This window comes from Apaloderma vittatum, unplaced genomic scaffold (assembly GCF_000703405.1).
Source record: "Apaloderma vittatum isolate BGI_N311 unplaced genomic scaffold, ASM70340v1 scaffold18000, whole genome shotgun sequence".
Classification (NCBI taxonomy): domain Eukaryota; kingdom Metazoa; phylum Chordata; class Aves; order Trogoniformes; family Trogonidae; genus Apaloderma; species Apaloderma vittatum.
The window spans coordinates 1-19812 of record NW_009696436.1 but is presented as its reverse complement, the minus strand read 5'-3'; the positions used below and the strand labels follow the sequence as shown (position 1 = coordinate 19812).

Genomic DNA, 19812 nt, shown 5'->3' with positions numbered 1-19812 from the left:
GGGAAAGAGACGCTCTGGGAGGAGAAAAAATCAGAGAAATAAGTTTACTTGTCAGTAGTCAGGGTTGAGAGGAAGGCTGATTAGAAACAAAGATGATAATACGTTTTAAAATATTACATATGTGTTGATTCTGAGAGAAAAGGTCTGGGTCGGTCCTCTGGGCCATCTGCTAGCAGGAAGGAATCTATTGATTTATTGCTGAGCCGGAATGGAGCGAGTCGTCTGAAGTTGCTTGGAGAATAGGGGATCTGCACGCGGGCCCTTTGCGATGGCACCACAGTGTCTTCACTAGATAACCAGGGTGAGAACTTCATGTAGATGCTTTGGTCATCATCGGCTGAAAATACTGGGTTATCAATTCCTAAAAAAAGAAGTTCACGAGGGACAAATACAATTAACCAAAGTAATTTCTTGGTAATATGACAAGATGCTCTGTAAAATGAGGTTATGGGGGAAAAATAGGCTGGTATAGTTGTGGCTACACCAATATACACACAGCATTAAACACACATAGCTTGCTCTTTCTACCTTGGCTATTGCTAGTCATTTTGTATTTCTATAAAAAAAATAATCTTATATTATATCCAGTATGCAGTTATGCTTGGGATATCCGGAGACAAAACATAAAACCAATTAAAGACGAAAATCAGCGAATTTTAAGCAAAATAAAGCACAGGATAAAATAACTGTAGAAAATTCAGAACAAACCCATTAAAAAAAAAAAAGAAACAAAAAAATGGGGGAAAAAAAAAAGAAAACTCATAAACTGCACAACTCCATGAAGGAATTACATATGCGTGAGTGAATTAAGCAGGCCATGGAACAGTCAGAAGTAAGTTACAGGAGCCTTTTAACATAGATATTAGGTCTGTAGTGTTTGAACAGAAAAGGGAATTTCAAAAATGAGTCTAGGTCTGCATCGTGCGGAAGTTACGAATTTAAGAGGAGCAATCCTGCCTGAAAGAAGCAGCATTCGATTTACCACAACGAAGCACTCCAAATGCGAGTAGAAAACTGTAACAAAGGGCTCGTATTGACTGGCCTTGAAAAGTAGGACAACTCTAAAATAAGATTTTCTTCTCTGAGAAGCAATTAGTGGGTTTAGACCTGGTTTATGTAGTCATGCTCACAGATTTTGTCAGTAGCAAATTTGATGTTGTCCATACCTGCGGGTGTCCAAAACTTGTCATCTGTTAATAGCGATATTAAGCAAGTGTATTCCTAACAGAACACATCAAATTAAAGCAAAACCAAAATACAGGCTAAATCAGCAACATTTCTAGACTTTTTTTTATAATTTGAGAAAAAATCCCAAACACCTCTAGAGGTAATTAATATTTTTACCATTAGGAGTATCTGTGAAATTTTGCTTCGTCACATTAGCCAGGAAATCAACTCCTTTGCCTAGATGCAGAGTTTCATAATCATTATTTTCTTCTGATTCAGAAAATTCCAAATCTGGAAGAAAGAAAAAAGCAGAAAACAAGTCTGATTTGATTGGAATTTGTGTCAGTTCTGTGAGAAAAAATGTTATTTTATGGTGTTTTATCAAATACTGTAGATACATCTTTAACAAGGCTCTAGATAAGGGTAAAAATTTATTCAACAGTTGTAGCACTGAAATGTGAATGTGGATGTATACAGAGTTTGCAGCTTAGATAGCAATTGCATCAAGAATACTCAGCCTGCATTGCCCCTGTCAGTCAAAGAAAATCAACGTTCAGAAAATCACTCAACACGCTTAAAGAAAATATCTTGGCTTGGAGCTGTTGAGAAAAGACAAATCCCTCTCTACTTCAATTCTTTTTCGGATAAAGGGATTGCATGCATAAACAGAGGAAAGAACATAAATAAAAGGTAGTTCAGTGGCTTTTAAACCATATTTTTAAGTGACACGTTATTTTATAACAAACATATTGGCATCTTATCACATCTCACTGTGACTGACATCAATGACAGCAGCTGGTAAAATGCAGTCAATGAAACTGCCTTAAGATCCTTTTTACCTTTTTCCTTCAAAGCAAAATCTTGCACTGGACTTTCCGAAGGTATTTTCCCATTCGGTATTACGTTGCTGTTTCGCTGAAAGAAAACAACGAAAGTCACCAAAAAGCCATCATCAGTAGCAATGGCAGTGACGCCCTCTGAAATCAAGAGTTCAGAAGCATAACCCTGAAATCTGTTGTAATCTTTGCTTGAGACTCGATATTGATGTAATTAGTTTCCCTCCTGCTCTCGTACTGATTACAGGAAAAGAGAGGAATTTTGACTTTTTGTTGCCTCTCATGCAAATTTTAAGGAGTTCTCAGTGCTACCCTGCAACATCTCCCCACAGGCTTGTAGCACGGCTCAAGGTCTGTTGTTTCTTCACGTAGTCAAAGGTCTCTCTCAACCCCGAAGAAGCGATCCAAAGCAAAGAGAAAAGCAGAGTGAGAAAAGATGCCCCTCAAATTGTCTCACAGTTTAATCTCTTCTTGCTTAGGCCCTTTAAGTTCATGAACTTCTACAGGATAGAGATAAATGCAGGATATAGGACTCTGAAGAGTCCTCCCTGCCCTCCCCACCCTTTAGTTTTATATAATAGGTGGCTACATCTGCATCCTCGTGAAAGAATTTTACCCTTTTTTGGCCCCGGTCTCGCTTGTGGATTTTATTGAGCTTCTTGGGATGGTTTATTCCTAGTTTGGTACTCTTGAAAGATTCTAAGCGTTTCCTCATTGTCCTATGGAAAATCTCCTTGTCTTGTTTCTCATCTTCATTGTGCATGATCTCATGTCGACTGTACAGGTGTTTGTGCTGTGGCCAGGAAGGGAAGACAATATTCATTTATTTAGAAATGCAGCTGGAAGCCCTGAATCAATGCATTCAATCAGCGTCAGGCAAATGTGAACAACTCCATAAGAGAGAAGGAACCAAAGACTAGTCTGAGGGCATTAATGAACCTCCTATTTTTCTTCACCAAGGAAAAGGTATAAGTCCAGGAATTTTAAGTATGTAGGAGTGACTATTATTCAAAGTAAGCCTCTCCCTATAAGTGTCTGAACCACTTCAGTTGATACACTCCGTTTAATCCTGCTTCAGAACCTACGTTGGACCCAGCTCTGCCTTCCCCCGGCCCCGGAGGAATCAAAAGCGCCAGTTCTGCTAACGAGGCGTGTTCATAAACAACAAAGGACATAGTCGAAGTGCCCATCTTCCTCAAGGGTGCACATTTTGCAGATGGGTTCTCTCCTCCTCAAGTTTCGCTCCCAGGTTTTGGTTCCTAACATCTCCTAGTTTTAGACTGGAAAACAGCTGCCTGCTCTCACCTCCTGCCTGGGTTTGTACAGGTACTGCTGAAGGGTGTGATGAGCCACCACGTCTTCTGTGTCCCGGATACTTTTCCTCCTCTGCTCTAAAGCTTGCATGTCGAGGCAAACTGGTCCGGCTTTTTCTCTCCTGAAGGAGCAATATACAAGTAGGAGTCTTAAAAATCAGTAACTGATGCAGAGGAAGGAAAACCAGGAAAATGGGGGATGAGAGGGAAAAATGAAGTTCAAAAAAAAAGAAAAAAAAAAAAGAGCTCAAAATTGGTGAAATGAAAAATGAGTGAGCAAATACCTAGTGGGAAATGTGAAATGTCTTTCGGGTGGGCATAGCATTAATTTCTCAGTTTACGTGACGCATGGTCTGTTGGGTGAAAGGTTCATGAAAGAGTTAAGGAAGAAGCAATTTTTTTTTTCCTTGCATCTCTCCTAAGATTTTCTTGAGAAGGATCCGTAAATGACATCTAGCTCTGTCTTTTTTGGTTTTTTTCTGTTGGTGAACAAAAGGCACATGAAGTAACTCTAATGTGGATGTCTGCTTCATCTTACCAGCTTTTACTGCAAAAAACTGTGTGTAAAATGCTACGCTATAACTGTATGTGTATCTGTTTGATGTGGGAGAAAAGATTAGCAGAAGTTCTAAAAAGTAGTGAATGAAGCCTGGGTAATCTGCATTTCTCAGTTTGTAGCACTGTTTCCATTTCCTCACATACAGCATTTAAAAAAAGACAACAATCCTTCCCCCCTCAATCAGTCCACATTACTTACAGTAAGTAAGAGACAGAGCTTTCCATGGTACTTGGGAGCGGGGTGCTGAAATCCACATTTACCATGTTGTCTGTACTTGGAGAACGTATAAATGCCAAGGAACCTCTACGTTCTCCCTGGCCACAGAAAGAAACGAGACATATTATAGTTGGAAGCACCCAGGGCAAAACATGCATCAGAAAATGCCGATAATTCGTAAGGCCGGTGTATGCAAAGGGCGCGAGAAGCTGTACTGAGGTAAGGAATACAAACCAGTTTTTGGTTTTATGGTTTCTTTACATTGAGTGACATAACCGCAATGAACAAAGCTAGGAGAAAAGCTTTGCTTTCAGTTCTAAAACTGGTGTAATAGAAAGGAATTAGTGGAAAAGCTCGGATTTATGCCCTCACAGTTTTCCCTGTTGCTTGTATAACCTCTTGTTCGGGTGAAAGGCAGCTGTTAAGTGACACCGAGGTTACATGGGCTGAACCCATCTATGTTTTTGAATAGCAGCAAAGAGAAATCACGTAGCAGGTCTCTACGTTTTGAACTCCAATACAGGATATACCAAGAAAAATCATCTCCTTTGTGGAATGCTCTAAGAGATCCTATTTATGTTTCTCCAACTTTAACTGGATTGTGTCCCCTTTATATTTTTATATTCATAGAGCAAAACAAACATTTTCTTTTACTGTGGTGGCCCACATATGTGTTACAGTGGTGTGTGGCATTAAGTAGACTCTGTAGGCAGAAAACTTAAGAGGAAAAAAACGAATTCTGGGTCAGCATCATGCCACCCATTTTCCTAAGTGCATCTGGCTTTTCTTTCAAATCAAGTTTAATGTTGCATATCATCAGTGGAGGAGTTTCACCAGGAAGAAGTTATGAACTGTAAGTATTTTTAAGTCACTTCTCTGGATTATTTTCATTTTGCCCTGCTTAAACTCTCCTCTCTCAATTTTGAGGAATATGTTTAGAGTCAGACTGAATCCCTCAAGCTCTTGTTTATTTTACAGATGCACTATAACAGAAGAGCTGGAAAAAAGGAAAATCTATAAAATAGTTTTTAAACTCCTTAGTTTCTTGCAAGTAAGAAGAGAGTGAATATCTGGGGGAGGCAGCTCTTTCCTCCTCCTGGAATAAAAGGTTTCCATTTCAATGTCAGCTTGTAATTCACAGATATTTAGCCCAAAGATATATTTCAGAAGTCAAGGAAAAATTGTTAAAGCAGTGTATCACTGAAGCAAATATTAACAAGAGGAAGGCAGAATGACTATAGGATTCACAATTCATGACTAATCAGGTGTATTAACGTAACTAATTTCCACTGGTAGAAACTGTGTTGCAGATCTTTTGCAGAACTTGGAGAACTTCTCATTTCTTTAGTTTACATTATTAGATCAGTAAACATTAGCCAATAGAATTTGTTAGCAAGACACAATATAGAAAAATAGTATTTGGACTGGGCTAGCATAAATTCCTTGTGTTATGAACTATACTAAGGTATAATGGAAAAAGGGAACTCACCTAAAAAGAATAATCTAGTTTAATTTGACATTACTATATGGGATTCAAGACATAATTTGGTAAAGATTCTGGGGCTAAGTCTGCATGTCTTTAGTGATCTATAGAGCCCTTTGCATCTGCTAAAGAGAAAAAAAATACTGTAATGAATCTACTGCACAGGTTCAGCAGTGAATCTGAACACGAGTCTCATGCTCATCAGCATCAAAGTCACCTAACTTTCTTCCTCTGAGATGTGACCCAGAAAGCACCATGAGAAAGAAAATTAGTTCTTCAGCTCAAATGGTCTGAAAAGTGAATGGGTGATTTAATCTCAAAAGGAAGTATTTGCTTATCTTTTGAACCACTCCTCATTTTTTTCACACTAACATCATTTCTGAATTTAATCTTATTTTCTGAACTCAGTCTTTGAGATTCCTTGTTCCAATGGAAGAAGTCTGCCTGGTTGTAGCTCATTTTAAAAAAAAATAATTAAAAAAAAGTAGTAGGAGTAGTATCAGTCTTGGTAATATTGTTTTTTTAGTTAATTGGAAGAAGTCTGCCTGGTTGTAGCTCATTTTCAAAAAAAAAATACAAAAAAAAAGAGATTAGTAGTAGGAGTAGTATCAGTCTTGGTAATGTTGGTTTTTTAGTTAAAGAAATTAACTGTATATCACCTAGCTGTTAAAATGAGCTCACTTGGAGACTACGGACATAAGCCACCTAGCTGTTAAAATGAGCTCACTTGGAGATTACGGACATAAATAGATTCTGTCTTCAAAGCCCACTGTTTAAAACACGCCATTTAAAACTGTCTTCTGCACTGTATGACCACTGCTCATCTGTGGTGATTTGAGCTAAGTGGGACAGTTTCATGCTGAAGATGCGTTTTGTTACCATAGCCCCAGTCTGGGAACGAATGGTACTCCTGCAAAAGGCCAGTAACTTCCTCACATTCTGTAACTTCAGAAATCTCTCCCATTGCAAGTCTTAATCTTCTCTAACTTCACAATTCTATGACTGTGTTTGATATCTGCAGTATATCTCGTTAACCTGAATTTTTCAACTGTGGGTGTCATGATTACATTGAATTAAAGTTATCCTTCCCAATTCTTTTGTGTTACTGTGGCCTGACAAAATGAGTTTTGCCCTACACCCTACTTGATTTGGAAGTGAGCTTCTTCAAATCAGATTTGTCATCACATCAACACCGTTCCGCAGGAGCCAGACTCTGTTAGTGCATTTAGACAGACAGTAGTTTGCCTGATCCCTTTGGAATTTCAGTATTTTTTTCCATGCAGCGAATAGAGAAACAAAGTTTTTCAGTGAAATTCAACAGGAAAGTTCACTGATATAAGTACGATATACTCATACTTGGGGATCGGGCATAATTCTGAGCACTACAGCCACTCAAACAGATGATATGGAGACTCAAAACACATTTAGAACAAAAAGCAGAGCGGAAATGAAAATAATTTTCTTGTAGACATTTCCTGCAATATATCAACTTCAGGTAATGTTATAAATTTTTTCAGGAAACAAACCAAAACCCAAACGATGCTATAATATGTCAACAAGTATTCATAAGTACCTCAGCCACATAGCTAATTGCATCCTTCAAGTTGAGTTCATGGAAAACATTAAGGATCTGGTCTCTTGATTTTTGAGCAGACCTTCTCATCAGTACTTTACTGAGGAATTTCCTATCAAAATTGGACCACCTGATAATTTAAACAAACCGTGTTAATGGCAACAAGCAATTTTAGTTTCACAGCATTTTTAGTTTAGCATAAATGATATTTTTGTGAGCCAAGCACTTTAAAAAAAATAAAATTGGGAAGGCAGCAATGTGAGGGATTTGTGTTTTGCAGCTTTTCAGTTAGCGATTAAGGAAAGTCAAGGAAAAGCCTGCTACGGAGTTACGCAGCTGTCACAAAGCGTTTAATAGCTTCACTTACCAATCACAGCTACAACAGTAGGAATGCTATGATTACAGCAGTCCCTTTCACAGTCACTAGGACATTTTATACTCTGGGAGATCATGCTACCTTATTTTCTCCCTTCTGCTTGTGCAGTTATATTTGTTTCACTCTAAAAAACTTAATTTTCTTTCCTTCTTTGGAAGGAAATCTGCTTCTCCCCAGCTGTATTGTAGGACAGCCAGCCTAGAAAATCAGTTCACAACAACAGTGCCCTTCCAAAAGCACTTAGAGAGGTGTCTTATTCGTGCCATTGATGTACTCTGGCGCATAGGCGCAACGTGTATTTTCTGTGGCTTACACTCCCAAGCTTGACTGATAGTAGGATATCTACCTTTTCATATTTAGGCTCCAGAAGCTAGAGGCTGCTTTGCTTTCATCTACCTTCCTCAAGATTTTCTCTACAACGTTCCTCTAAAGGCTGCTTTGGAGGATTCAATCCATCTTGCCCAATAGTTACTCTGAGTTTATCAATTTTTATTCAGATTGTCCAAATGTTTTTGCTCTTAAACGTTATTCCTAGAATTGATAACTATTCCTCTTCTCCAGCCAGAGCATTTGACAAGCAGTCTTGAATTCAGGCTGCCACACCTGAGCATGTCAGTTCTGCCAGTTCTTTGAGGAAGCAGCTCTTTCATGTACATATAGTCCAAAAGACGCAGCCTTAAGGTGGCCTCATTGAAAATAAATCAGTCATCAAACCTCACAATCAGTCACGACTGGACACTAAGTTACTTCTCTTGTTATGTAGGGAGATTACTTTCTAAGAAGTCAAACTCTGCCACTTGAGAAATATTTAGCTCTGTCTTCAAGGCAGTATTTCAAAGGTGGGGCTGTATTCCCCTGTGTTACACCCTGCTGACATTCCTTCCCCAAAAGTGAACTAGACATTTAGACCAAAACAAAGAAGATGTTCTGTTTAGCATGCCTCATGAAAAGTCTTCACCGCATTAAAGGAAGGAAGAGAAAGGAAGGAGACTGTCCTTCTAACTGGAGGCAAGTGAACAGTTCTGCTTGAGCTCAGATAGCATCCAGCTCCAGCCTAGGAGCTGGGGAGTTTTGTGAGCGTAATGCTAAATCTGAACTGACACCCTCAGCAGGGGTTAGGGCTCTACAGAAAGTTCACACACCTAGATGGCTGGTGCATTGCAAATGACACGGCCAGGGAGCAGGACATCAGCAGGTCCGAACTGTGACTGCACCTACACAAAGACCTAACTCCTGGGAGAGAACTGCTTCATCTTAAATAACGCTCTTAAAGATGCCCAGGCTTAACGTCCTTCTTTTGTGCTTGTTCGTCCAGATGATGGATGTCCGTGTCTTTTGGCTGAGTCATTTTGATTCTTTCAGGATGAATCAACTCTAACCAGAGGGGGATGGAACTGATCCATCATTTTTATTATTGGTTTCAAACCAACAGGCTTCAACTGCCCGTTTCAAAGCACCCTCTGCCATGTCTTTCAGATATGTTTAACACATCCTTTGTAGAAAGCAGCACAGAGTCAAGGGGGTTTTTTTAGTGTCTCCACACACGTTCGTGAAATGGAATGTTACAGAGAAGGACCAACATTAACCTTTTAGCTTAAATCTATAGCAAACGGCCAGTTCTTGACCCTTGAGGGAAGCTGATCCCTGGATATGAACCAAGACATTCTGAACTGCAGAAGAAAAATAAAATATTCCATCTCCAGGGGACAAAAATAAATAATTTTCATGTTTTCTGTGTTTCCAGCATTTTCAGTATATAACTTTTTAAACTTCATCCCACATCCTTGCTGTCCCTAAACCCGCAGTCTTAAAAAGCCATAATTTACAGGTAAGACTTCCTAGAAGTATTTCAACATTCCAAATTAGTTACTACTTACTTGTCTCTCAAATAATTATGTCCTATTTGTCCAGAAATGTCTTCTATAGCAGAAAGAATGTGATCAAAGGCCTAGGAAAGTGAAAGTGGAATTAATACCCTTACAGAAATAAAAGGCATCATCGGAAAAATCATTTTATGTCAGGTTAGACCAGATAGCTAGGAGAAATAATTTTATTGCTACTAAGCAGATTTTTTTCCCCGTTTGCAGAAATATTGCTATATGCTTTTCTTCAACGGTTCTGAGCTTTCTAACTGGCTCTTAACATCTAATATTCTTGAACTGCAGAAGTTTCATCATGAAAGTACTTAAGGCTCCTTTTAACATTCAATTTTAGGACTATTTTTTTATCGACTCATTTTAACATCTCCATTTCTACCCTACAAAGCACATCAGCGTTGGCAATTAAATCAGTTGAAAAATGTCCTTAGTGTTTCTTTTTAGGCATTTCAGGAATCCATACTTCCCTCAGAGTAGAACTAGCTATCCTGATATCTAGGGCAAAATCCCATCTCCCAGGCATTGTAAAAAACTAGAAGACAGTTTTGTTTAAAAATCTCTTACTCTGCCATGGAGTTTCTCATTCAGTTTTGGCTCTCTGTGTTCAGTTTTCTTCACTTTCAGCCACTGTACCAAAGGCTTGATAGTCAGTCCCTGAGAATTGAAACATGATAATAAACACTTGGGGATCAGCTTAGACTTTCCTCCAGCCAGTCATTGCTGAAGAGAAATAAAGCAGTTTTTTATGTTATGCGGTGGTCCTCATATTTCCTCAGTTGAGGTCTGTCCCCTTTAGAAGACAAAACAAGGCAGTGCCCTCAGCTCCTGTTCTAAGGGTTTGAAAAGACACCAAACTGTGGAAAAATACATCTTCTACAATAAATATTCGGTAGTGGAAGGGTTAAAGTGTTTCCTATACCCTTCAATGTGGTATTTTCTTTGAGTGTCAGGAGCTTGTGACCACAATTGCGCTTTGTATAATAAGTTTGAGAAAAAAAAATAAAATCAAAGCAGCTATATACTGACGTGTCTCAGTTTGAATTAATGCTATTTTTTTCATTCCAAAGGTCCTGTTTTGTTTGAACCCTAAATACGTTCCTGTCCCACTGCTTACTATTATATATATATTAGGCTAAGGTAGATCAGCCTAATGACTGTATTTGCCCGTCAGAAGGACTATTCCCTCTAGTTATTCACATGAGGTGAAGGATGTTTAATCTGATATTAACTTGAGCACTATTAATAACAAGCAGCTAAGACTGGATATTTTTTAGCACAGAGGAAATTATGTTTTGTCCCTTGTGGTGCCGTACAAAAACATAAAATAGGATCTTTGTTACTAAAATTACAACTTCAATTATGCTTTCAGTTCAGTGAAACAATATGCAACCTTCAGCTGAGCACTGCTTGAAGCATTTGGTACTTTTTTGAGGGACTCCTTCTCCTTGCAGGAAGCATGCTTAAGAAGTTGAATTACCTGGAAAATAACAGTAAAAAACACAACAATGATGGTCGTGCTGACGAACAGGTCTCTGTCTCTCACTTTGTCCTTATCCAGGAGTACAACCAGAGCGAAAGCGACCGCTCCGCGTAGTCCGCCATACGACATCACCACCTGGTCTATGATCTCCAACTGGACCATCCTGTAGTGGTTAAGAATCCATGTCTGTATAACTACACCTATATATAAAACAAAAACAACAAAAAAAACCAAAAAACCAAAAAACGCCAGCATGTCTAGAAATACCCTTATGAAAAAAATCAATATCCCAACCACATGTAACAGAAATGGTACCACAGAATCATAGAATCAGAATGTCAGGGGTTTGGAAGGGACCTCTAGAGATCCCCCAGTGCAACCCCTGCCAGAGCAGGGTCACCCAGGGCAGCCCCACAGGAACGTGTCCGGCCGGCTTGGAAAGTCTCCAGAGCAGGAGACTCCACACCCTCTCTGGGCAGCCTGGGCCAGGGCTCCGGCACCTGCATAGCCAAAAAGTTGTTCCTCATGTTTTTGTGGAACCTCCTATGTTTCAGCTTGTACCCATTGCCCCTTGTCCTGTCACTGGACATCCCTGAACAGAGCCTGGCTCCGTCCTCCTGACCCTCCCCCTCGACGTATTTATAACCATGACTGAGGTCACCCCTCAGGCTCCTCTTCTCCAGCTGCAGAGCCCCAGCTCCTTCAGCCTTTCCTCACCAGGGAGATGTTCCATCCCTCCATCATCTTTGTGGCTCTGCACTGGACCATTCATAACAAATTCTCTACACCATCTCCTCCTCCCTCTGTTTTGCCACGCTGTGCAGGAGGGCAGCCCCACTTGGTGCCTTCCCCTTTACATTTTGCCAGAGGAATTAGATGAAGCTGCTTCTGTGAGGCAGCACAGCCTCTAGAGTGTGCCATCCTCCAGCATGGGCACTACAGGTGAAATTCTCTTCTGTGCTGACCTCGAGTTGAGAAAGAACAGAATTTCTGGTGCTGTAGCCAGTGACATGCCAGAGTCTTACCACAGCAAGAGGAACAGATTGAAACAGCCTTGATTTAGTGGTTAAGTGTGCTACTCTTTACAAATCACTAAAAATGACGTCTTACAGAGGATTGTGAGGTTGCACTAACAGACCTACAAACGAGATGTACAGGCAGGTGAGAGCCACAGCTCTTCATGCCTAGGGGTGACGTGTTGCCTGTTGTAGGAGACCTAGAGTGCCAGAAATCACAGCGTCTCCCAGAGACCCCTCCACACGGAAAACATCTTCCTCGCACAGCATGTGCGTTCCTCACAGCAGCAGTCAACCAGTGCAGAAAGAGACATTTCTCTTTTTAGGGAACTCTAAATTTGCACTAAGGGAAGAGTGTCTTGTGGATATCACTGGAGAGGGGATCTTGGGAATTAATTTATGCCACCAGTCTGACTCCTCCAAGGGTACGAGAGCTGCAGTTACGTAAGGCCCAGTATAATCAGGTAATCAGGTCTTTAGCAATTTATCTAAGCTCAATTACTTTAATGGCTGTATATTATTATTACTGAATATTTACTATTTAATTACTGATCGTACTTATTACAGCATTGTTAACCACTCACTCCAGGAACACAAAGGGCAAAGTCAAGATGCTGAAAACTCGTTTAAACACCTCACACACATCAGCAATTACTGTGAGGTGGCGACATGGAGAATGGTTACAAATTATTTAGGAAAGAGGACGGGGGCTAAAAATACATTCAGACTGGGAATTTCTAGACAGAATAAGAACACAAAGTCTAGGAAAACTGCCAGCTAGATAGGTGCATTACCTTTCATTTGAATTTCTTTCAAGACAAACAAACCCCAGATGTAAGTACATACACCACATCGCTGTGTGTGTTCCTCAAAGTACTTCATTCTATGCCTTTTTTGTGATTTTAGCCTTTTTGCTATTTGACAAAATAGTGATTAAATAGTAGAACTACATAGTTGGGCAAATCATCATTGGCATTTTGAAATGTTTGCAAATTTATATAAGCCCAGTAAATTGACAGTAGGTAATCCCCACCTGCCACAGTCTTATTTACTCAGTTTTTTGCCAGTCCCTGAGAATCATTTCCTAAGCCAGAGAACCTGGGGTGTAATTATGTATGGTCTTACATCACTGTGTGTCTCAAACGTCAAGTCAACCATAAAATTAGCTTAAGACAATCTCTTTATTACCAAATTGAAAGAGCTGAAGGAAGGAGATGGCTGACAGCACTGGCATCTTTAGTTAGGCTGCAAGTTAAAGAACAAAGTCCATTTCACTGAGAGATTTGGCCCATACCACGTGCTGGGTCAGCAAAGGTTAGCCACTGGGTCATTCACGTCGTGCTGGACTACTCATCCTCACATGTCATCAAAAGTGAAATCCTATTCTATCTTCAGCATGTGATGAGGCTTAACTATAGATATCTATCCTTCTAACCCAAACCCAACCATAAATTCACCTAAAATAAATGGAATATTTTAAGAGGAACAAGTCTAGAACTCCAAACATTTTTTTTGCCTTTTTTTTTTTCTGAAAGAATATGTGATTGAATCAACAGTACAAGGCAAGGACAGAAAGATCATCCTCTTACCAATAACTCTATATACTGAGATGAAGACTAGAGTCAACAGAATAAAAGCTGTATTCCAAGTCCAGATATCTGGATTTACAGCTGAAATTCCCAGGAACATGAAGATAATAGTTTCCGCTCCACTGGCCAACATTTTCATGGTATATCTGACAGTTGTAGAAGATTGTTCAGATATGTTAGCCTTGACATATTTCTGACAGCAGATGCCACAGAAAGTTATCCTAGGAAAAAAAAGAAAAAGGAATAATTGTTTAGAAAATGTGTTATAACATTTAATATTATATCCACCTGTCTGTCACATCATGATAAAAACCCACTATTAATTCCTAAGAAAAAAACCACTTAGGAGCCATTGTGGAATCTAATCTAGGTAAAAAGCATTTTTCAAACCATTCATCCTAAGGTGTTCCCAAGGGGTCTGAAGACAGCATTCCATTAGGTCGTAACAGACCTTCATTCTCTTCAGATTTCCATCCTGTTTTACATGCAAAACATTTCAAATCTTGTTTACATTAGACACAATCTTAAACTAAAGATCCGTTTGCAGTAAGATTTTCGGATTTGAGATATGCTCACTGTAGCATCTACAAACATGATGAGGAAAACTGAGAAGAAAGGTAATGCCAGGAATCAATGGATACTAAAAGAAGAAAGACCACAGAGGGACTCAGGCCAAAACAGGCAAGATTTAGTCAAGCCTTAATAGTGAGAGCAGTAAATAATGGATATTCACATAATGCCTTAGAAAAAATACTGGTTTAATTACAAATTATAGGGAAAGGTGTCAATACAAGTGGACAACTGCTAGTTACTGGAGTAGTATTAATCACAAAGAGCAGTCAAGTTTGTATTTTGCAAAGCAAGTTCTCATATTGCATAGCAGATACTGGAAAACTCGCATTCCTTTTCAAGGCTGAATAGGCAGTATTTGCAAACTGTAATCTACTGCAGTATGAAGACACTAATATTCAACATAAGGCTTACAAGTGTCATATTCTATAGCTGTCCTGTATAATTTAGGTCTTTCAATGTTTTTAAAAACCATGTTCCCTTCCCAGCCAGTAATAAAAAATACTTACGCAAGGATAGCGGACAGAGAAAGCATCTCTGCCGTGAGGTAGGACAGGTAGGAAATGATAAACACAAATCCAGGTTCAATGATTCTCACGTGCTTGGTGAAACGACTGACCAACGAGAGCAGGAACGCAAAGAAAATGCCAACCAGTGTCCCACCCAGGCTCACTACAAAGAAGGACACTGAAAAACAAATCCAAACACAGCTCAAACAGGAGAAATATAATGGTTTGGCCTAGTTCTATTGTACGGTCAGCAAATCAGAGAACATTTTGGAGGACACATCAAAAAATTATTTCTAAAATGCAACAACATGAATTGCTTTTGAGCATGTGATATGCGAGTGCAGCATTCTGTAAAAAAGACCAACAAACTAAGGTTATTTTCTGTCAAGCCTCGTCATTTTAAGCATATTCAAAACTCACCACATTTCTTTGAACAACTTTTTCCTCGCTTTGTTTTCCGAAAGTATATTATAGAACATACCAAAGTCACGGTAAAAATATTGATTTGCAAGATGAGGTAGCATGCCACGCTTGGAATGGGAAACAATCACTCAATTTTTAGGTAAATGGCATTTCTTGATCGTCACTGACAAATGTTACTCGTTGACAATCAGTGATAAGGAGCGAGAAGGCTCATCTGTAATCTCAGCTTTCCTGGATTGCAAGGGGGACGTAGGTTGAAACTAAGGATGTATTCTTAAGGAAGTATGTATAGCTGGCAAGTTTGGTGGTCTTTACAACTGAACTCCCTTTCTGTTGAGTCTCCTCACTAGAAAACAAATATGATCAAGTTTCCCTAATATTAAAGAATATGCACTTACTTATTTTCTTAAGATACTCATCTATGCCACAGGAGTGTGGAAATATGAGTGGTAAGGGAAAGGGCTGGAAAATAACAGCTAGTGGTAACATAATAACATGATTTTATTTAGAAGCCTGCGTACGTATATGAACGATTTAACACAGAATTCAATCTGGAAAATAACAGCTAGTGGTAACATAATAATACGATTTTATTTAGAAGCCTGCATACGTATATCAACGATTTAACACAGAATTCAATTTTACGCACCTATGCCTCTGACACATTGAATCCCCGTCACGTTCTCTGCACCTATTGCAACGAAAGATTCAAACACATTGTACAGCACCTGAAAAGAAAAGTAGACTAACTTAACATTTACTCCTGGATTAAGCCTATTAAAATAATCTCATTATGGGCCCCAGCATTACAAATTCTGAAAGAAGTAACAGAAATTTTTAGAAAAACAACTTTTTTCTTATTTCAGTATGATTTCTATCTGTAGGAAGCATTGTTACACCTAGGTGTGTTTTCTAAAGCACTTTTCACTTTAAAACCCAGGTATTTAGCAGAAGTATTTAATAGTCTGTATATGATACTTAATAAGATAATAATAAGATTCTAATAATAAAATATTGGACTTCAGTATATGTAAAAATAAGTTGAACAAAAACCAGAGGAAACTATAATAATTGTACTAAAGCTTTCAAAATAATTGACTAACAGTGAAAGTGCTGAAAATATTCATCTTATCTATACCCCTGCCTAAGGGGGTTTGTATGAGCATCGTTCTTGACACGTGCCTACCTAACCTGTTCTTAAATCTTGCAGCAGTGGAGGAGAACTTTATTATGGCTTTCTCAGCTTTTCTTATTGCAGATCAATTTGTTAATTCTTAGCTCTTTCTAAATGAAAAAAAAACCCACAACAAACAAACAGAAAACCCCAAAACAACCCCTAAATGAACATGTTACCAAAAAAACCCAACTCAAACCTGAGACTTTCTAAAATGTCCCACAATTTTTCCCAAATTGGTGCTTTGTTATGTATGTGTTTGATAAGCATCTGATTGAAGTGGAAGAGAGGGGACAGGCATAAACATTTTGGTGAGTATTCTCTCTCTCACTGTCTCTCTATATATTAGATATAGTACTATATTTTATATATTATGGGCATAACAAATATGCAGAAAAGGCAACGTGGATTAAAAAACAACAGCAAAGAAAGGCTTAGGAACCGATTTCAGTAAGTCATGAAAGCCCTACCTGAACAGCAACAGAAAATAAAAATACACACATGAAACTTAATTTTAATTGGGTTTATGCTCATCCAACCCAGGACTGTATATTGTTATGTGACTTCCTGGCTCCAGATAGTTTTCAAGTTCAAACACTTTATCTTTGCAATACAGTGTTTGCAAGCAAAACGGAGAACGCCATGAGCTATATCACGCTTCACAAGAAACCCTCTAGCGTTTTGGGTGACTTCGGGATATATAATTTACTTACCACAGTGACAGCGTCGTTCAAAAGCGATTCTCCGAAAACGATGATGAATAGAACTTCGTTGACATGGACTTCTTCAAACACTGCCAGAACAGCTACAGGATCCACAGCGGCAATTAAGCTGCCAAACAGGAGGAAGTCCAGCAGCCCACTGTTCAGATGGCCTTCAGAAACAAAGCAGAGTCGGTTTTGTATCATCTATAGTTATGAGAGACTGTGATATTGGAGATAATGCAAAATCCTTGAAAAAAGGAGTCCTAAGGCATCAGCTGGAAAGCATGTCATGGAAACTAGGCCTGCACCGTATGTCCTACAAGAATTGTTGGATCCAGCAGTGACTCGTGTGTATCAAAGCGGATTGTGAGCAGTACAATCGTGTTATTATGGCAAGGTGCACAAGTATTTCCAGTTCTAAACTATCTTTGTACATGGTATGATTTATCTAACTATAATGAGTAAATTATCTCAGGATAACTGAGAACTTACAAGATGTTAAGAGAGATATACTAGTACTCCCAAAGTAAATGTTCCAAAATGTTTTTGCCACAGGCCAAATTTGATTCTTGGTTGTTAAACACTGCTACAGTGGGGCGTAACTGCACTTGGTCTCCTTATTCAACCAGATATTCATTGATAGGTGCAGTTAAGCCACTTGTTTCAAAATTAAGATTCATGAGGCCACTGGTAAATTGCCCACAGCTTGGTCACTGCTTTTGTGTTCATAAACGGGTGGAGGAGGAAGCAAGGTTCATCAAGAGGTGATGAAGTCCAAAATAACATAGGGAAGAGCAAAGAAGGGATATACTGAGAGTTCATTCACTAGAATACAGTTAATAGGCAGTTGCATCAGGCATAACTTCTACAGGTGAGGAGGAAATCCATCCCATCGAGTGATTTGGAAACATAGAGCAGACAATGACAGACAGCAGCCATAGCCAAAGGATCAAGATACTTCCAGAACACATGTATTTCCAGCACAACATGACTACTCCTCTACCTAGAACCCTTACATGATAATTTTTCAAACCCAGAACGTTGAGTGCTTGGAAGGTAACTGAAACAGAAACCAGATTCCAAATATTTTTGATAAAAAATGGTGTGGGCATATTTCCTGGGGAGAAGGACACTTCCACGGGTAGCCAGAGACAAGAGTAGACAAGCCCGTTGTATGCAACAACGGCCAATGATCTGGAGAGCTGTGGAAGTACGTACTCCCTTAGCTGCTGTCTGCCAATCAGAACATCTACAGTGTGCTCCATACAGTTTATAGGGACCTTGGCAAGGCCCTGAAAACAGAAATCCATCGTTTGCTCAGGCATATCATTATTTTCAAAAGGAAAAATAGTCCTGTTGGCTCTTGGACCTGCGGGGCTGTGGATGAGAGCTGAGCCCATGCATTTCAGTGTGAGGGAGGGGTTGGAGCAGTGAGCTGAAGTCTGTGCCAAAAATTCTGGGAACAGCCTTGAACCTGAATCTAAGGAATGGTTCCGTCAAATGTTGCCGTTCTTAAGGAAGGAACAAACCCAATGACAATAACTATCAGATATCAGGGTACAACAGAGCATAAGCTTTCAAAAGAAGTTGTCTCACTGAGATTGCTTATCTTTTTTATATGTTACCAATTATAATCATTGGTACATTCTTTGAAGACTTGCAGAGCTAGCGAGCAAATATTTATGGAAAGGTTGGGACACATCTGTAATTCTTACAAAGCAGTGTCGAGAGGTGTGGAGTGTCTAAATCAGACTTTTATTTAGCCTAACAATACAAGTCATTTCCAAGTGACACATGGTCATGGCTTCCTCCAGCTCTCATATGCCAGTACTATAGGCCCATTCAGTGGTGGAGTTGGAAGTAATTTGGTTTTAGTTCATCTTCGTCTGTAGTGGCTATACACTCCTACATTTTAATAATACTAGTTTTAGCACTTTCACTCCAGATGTAGAAAAAGTGATGTAGAAACAGAAATAAACCACAGAACTTCACCAAGTTGTCTAGAAGTTGAGTAATTTGACATTTTCCTGTCTTCAGCAAGCAACTCCATCAAGGATTTTCACAAAGCGTGGTACTCAGGTGGTGCTGATATCTTGGACGTTAACACAACTTATTTACTGGATTAGTAGGATGCAGATATTTTAAAGTCCTACCTAGCTTTGCTGGAGAATGACATAGTTTGAATCAGGGACAGGCTCCTCTGGCCTTTTCCATAACCAAAATTAGAACTCTAGTAGGTTATAGTATGTCTTGGTGGTGAAGACATGTCCCAACAGTATCACTCTTTCTAAACATTTAAATTCACCAAGCATGTCATTTTACTGTCCACCTTTGTTAATATTGTTACCTTGTGGAGCTTTATCTGTGACCTGTGGTAGGGGCTGGTGCTCTCGTTTAACAATAAGCTCAGAGTTCTAGTGTATGATGTCACTTAAAAGATTTGCATAATGATGAGGCAGAACATGTGGCCATCACATCCAGCTTTCACTACAAACACCTGCAGTTACGTAGGGTGAATCTCATAAGAAGAGGTCTCTGGTCTAGTTCTTCCAGACTGGGATTTCCAGATAAGGACAACACAGGTTTCTCTTAAAGCGGATGGAACAGATACCCCAATCTTATGCTCAAAGAACCCAGTTCCAAATTCTGCTACTTCCCTGTGCTGGAAAACGAGGACAGCTTTTGAGGCTGTAGTTTGACTCTACACCACAAAAACGTTCTTTGCAACATCTACAACTTCTGACATTCGAGGCACCTTTTTTTCTCTGGTCTGAAACACACCAAGCTGTGTGGTGCCGCGGGCTCACTTGAGGGAAGAGATGCCATCCAGAGGCACCTTGACAGGCTGGAGAAATGGGCCAGGGCAAACTGCAGGAGCTTCAACAAGTCAAAATGGGCCGGGCTAATCCCAGGCATAAACACAAACTGGGCACAGAGTGGGTTGAGA

General features: G+C 39.4%; 1 protein-coding gene across 1 annotated transcript; it reads right to left on the bottom strand.

The window, feature by feature from the left end:
• Nucleotides 1-113: 113 nt before the first annotated feature.
• On the bottom strand, nucleotides 114-17035 carry SLC9A3 (solute carrier family 9, subfamily A (NHE3, cation proton antiporter 3), member 3; the record flags this gene model as incomplete). Its single annotated transcript, XM_009874882.1, has 14 exons — nucleotides 114-361; nucleotides 1345-1458; nucleotides 2007-2082; nucleotides 2620-2796; nucleotides 3309-3438; nucleotides 4074-4189; nucleotides 7148-7277; nucleotides 9401-9471; nucleotides 9965-10054; nucleotides 10878-11080; nucleotides 13486-13706; nucleotides 14565-14742; nucleotides 15637-15715; nucleotides 16875-17035. Coding segments are annotated over 14 exons (1994 nt in total), but the record flags the coding sequence as incomplete, so codon positions are not given.
• Between the last annotated feature and the right edge of the window lie 2777 nt (nucleotides 17036-19812).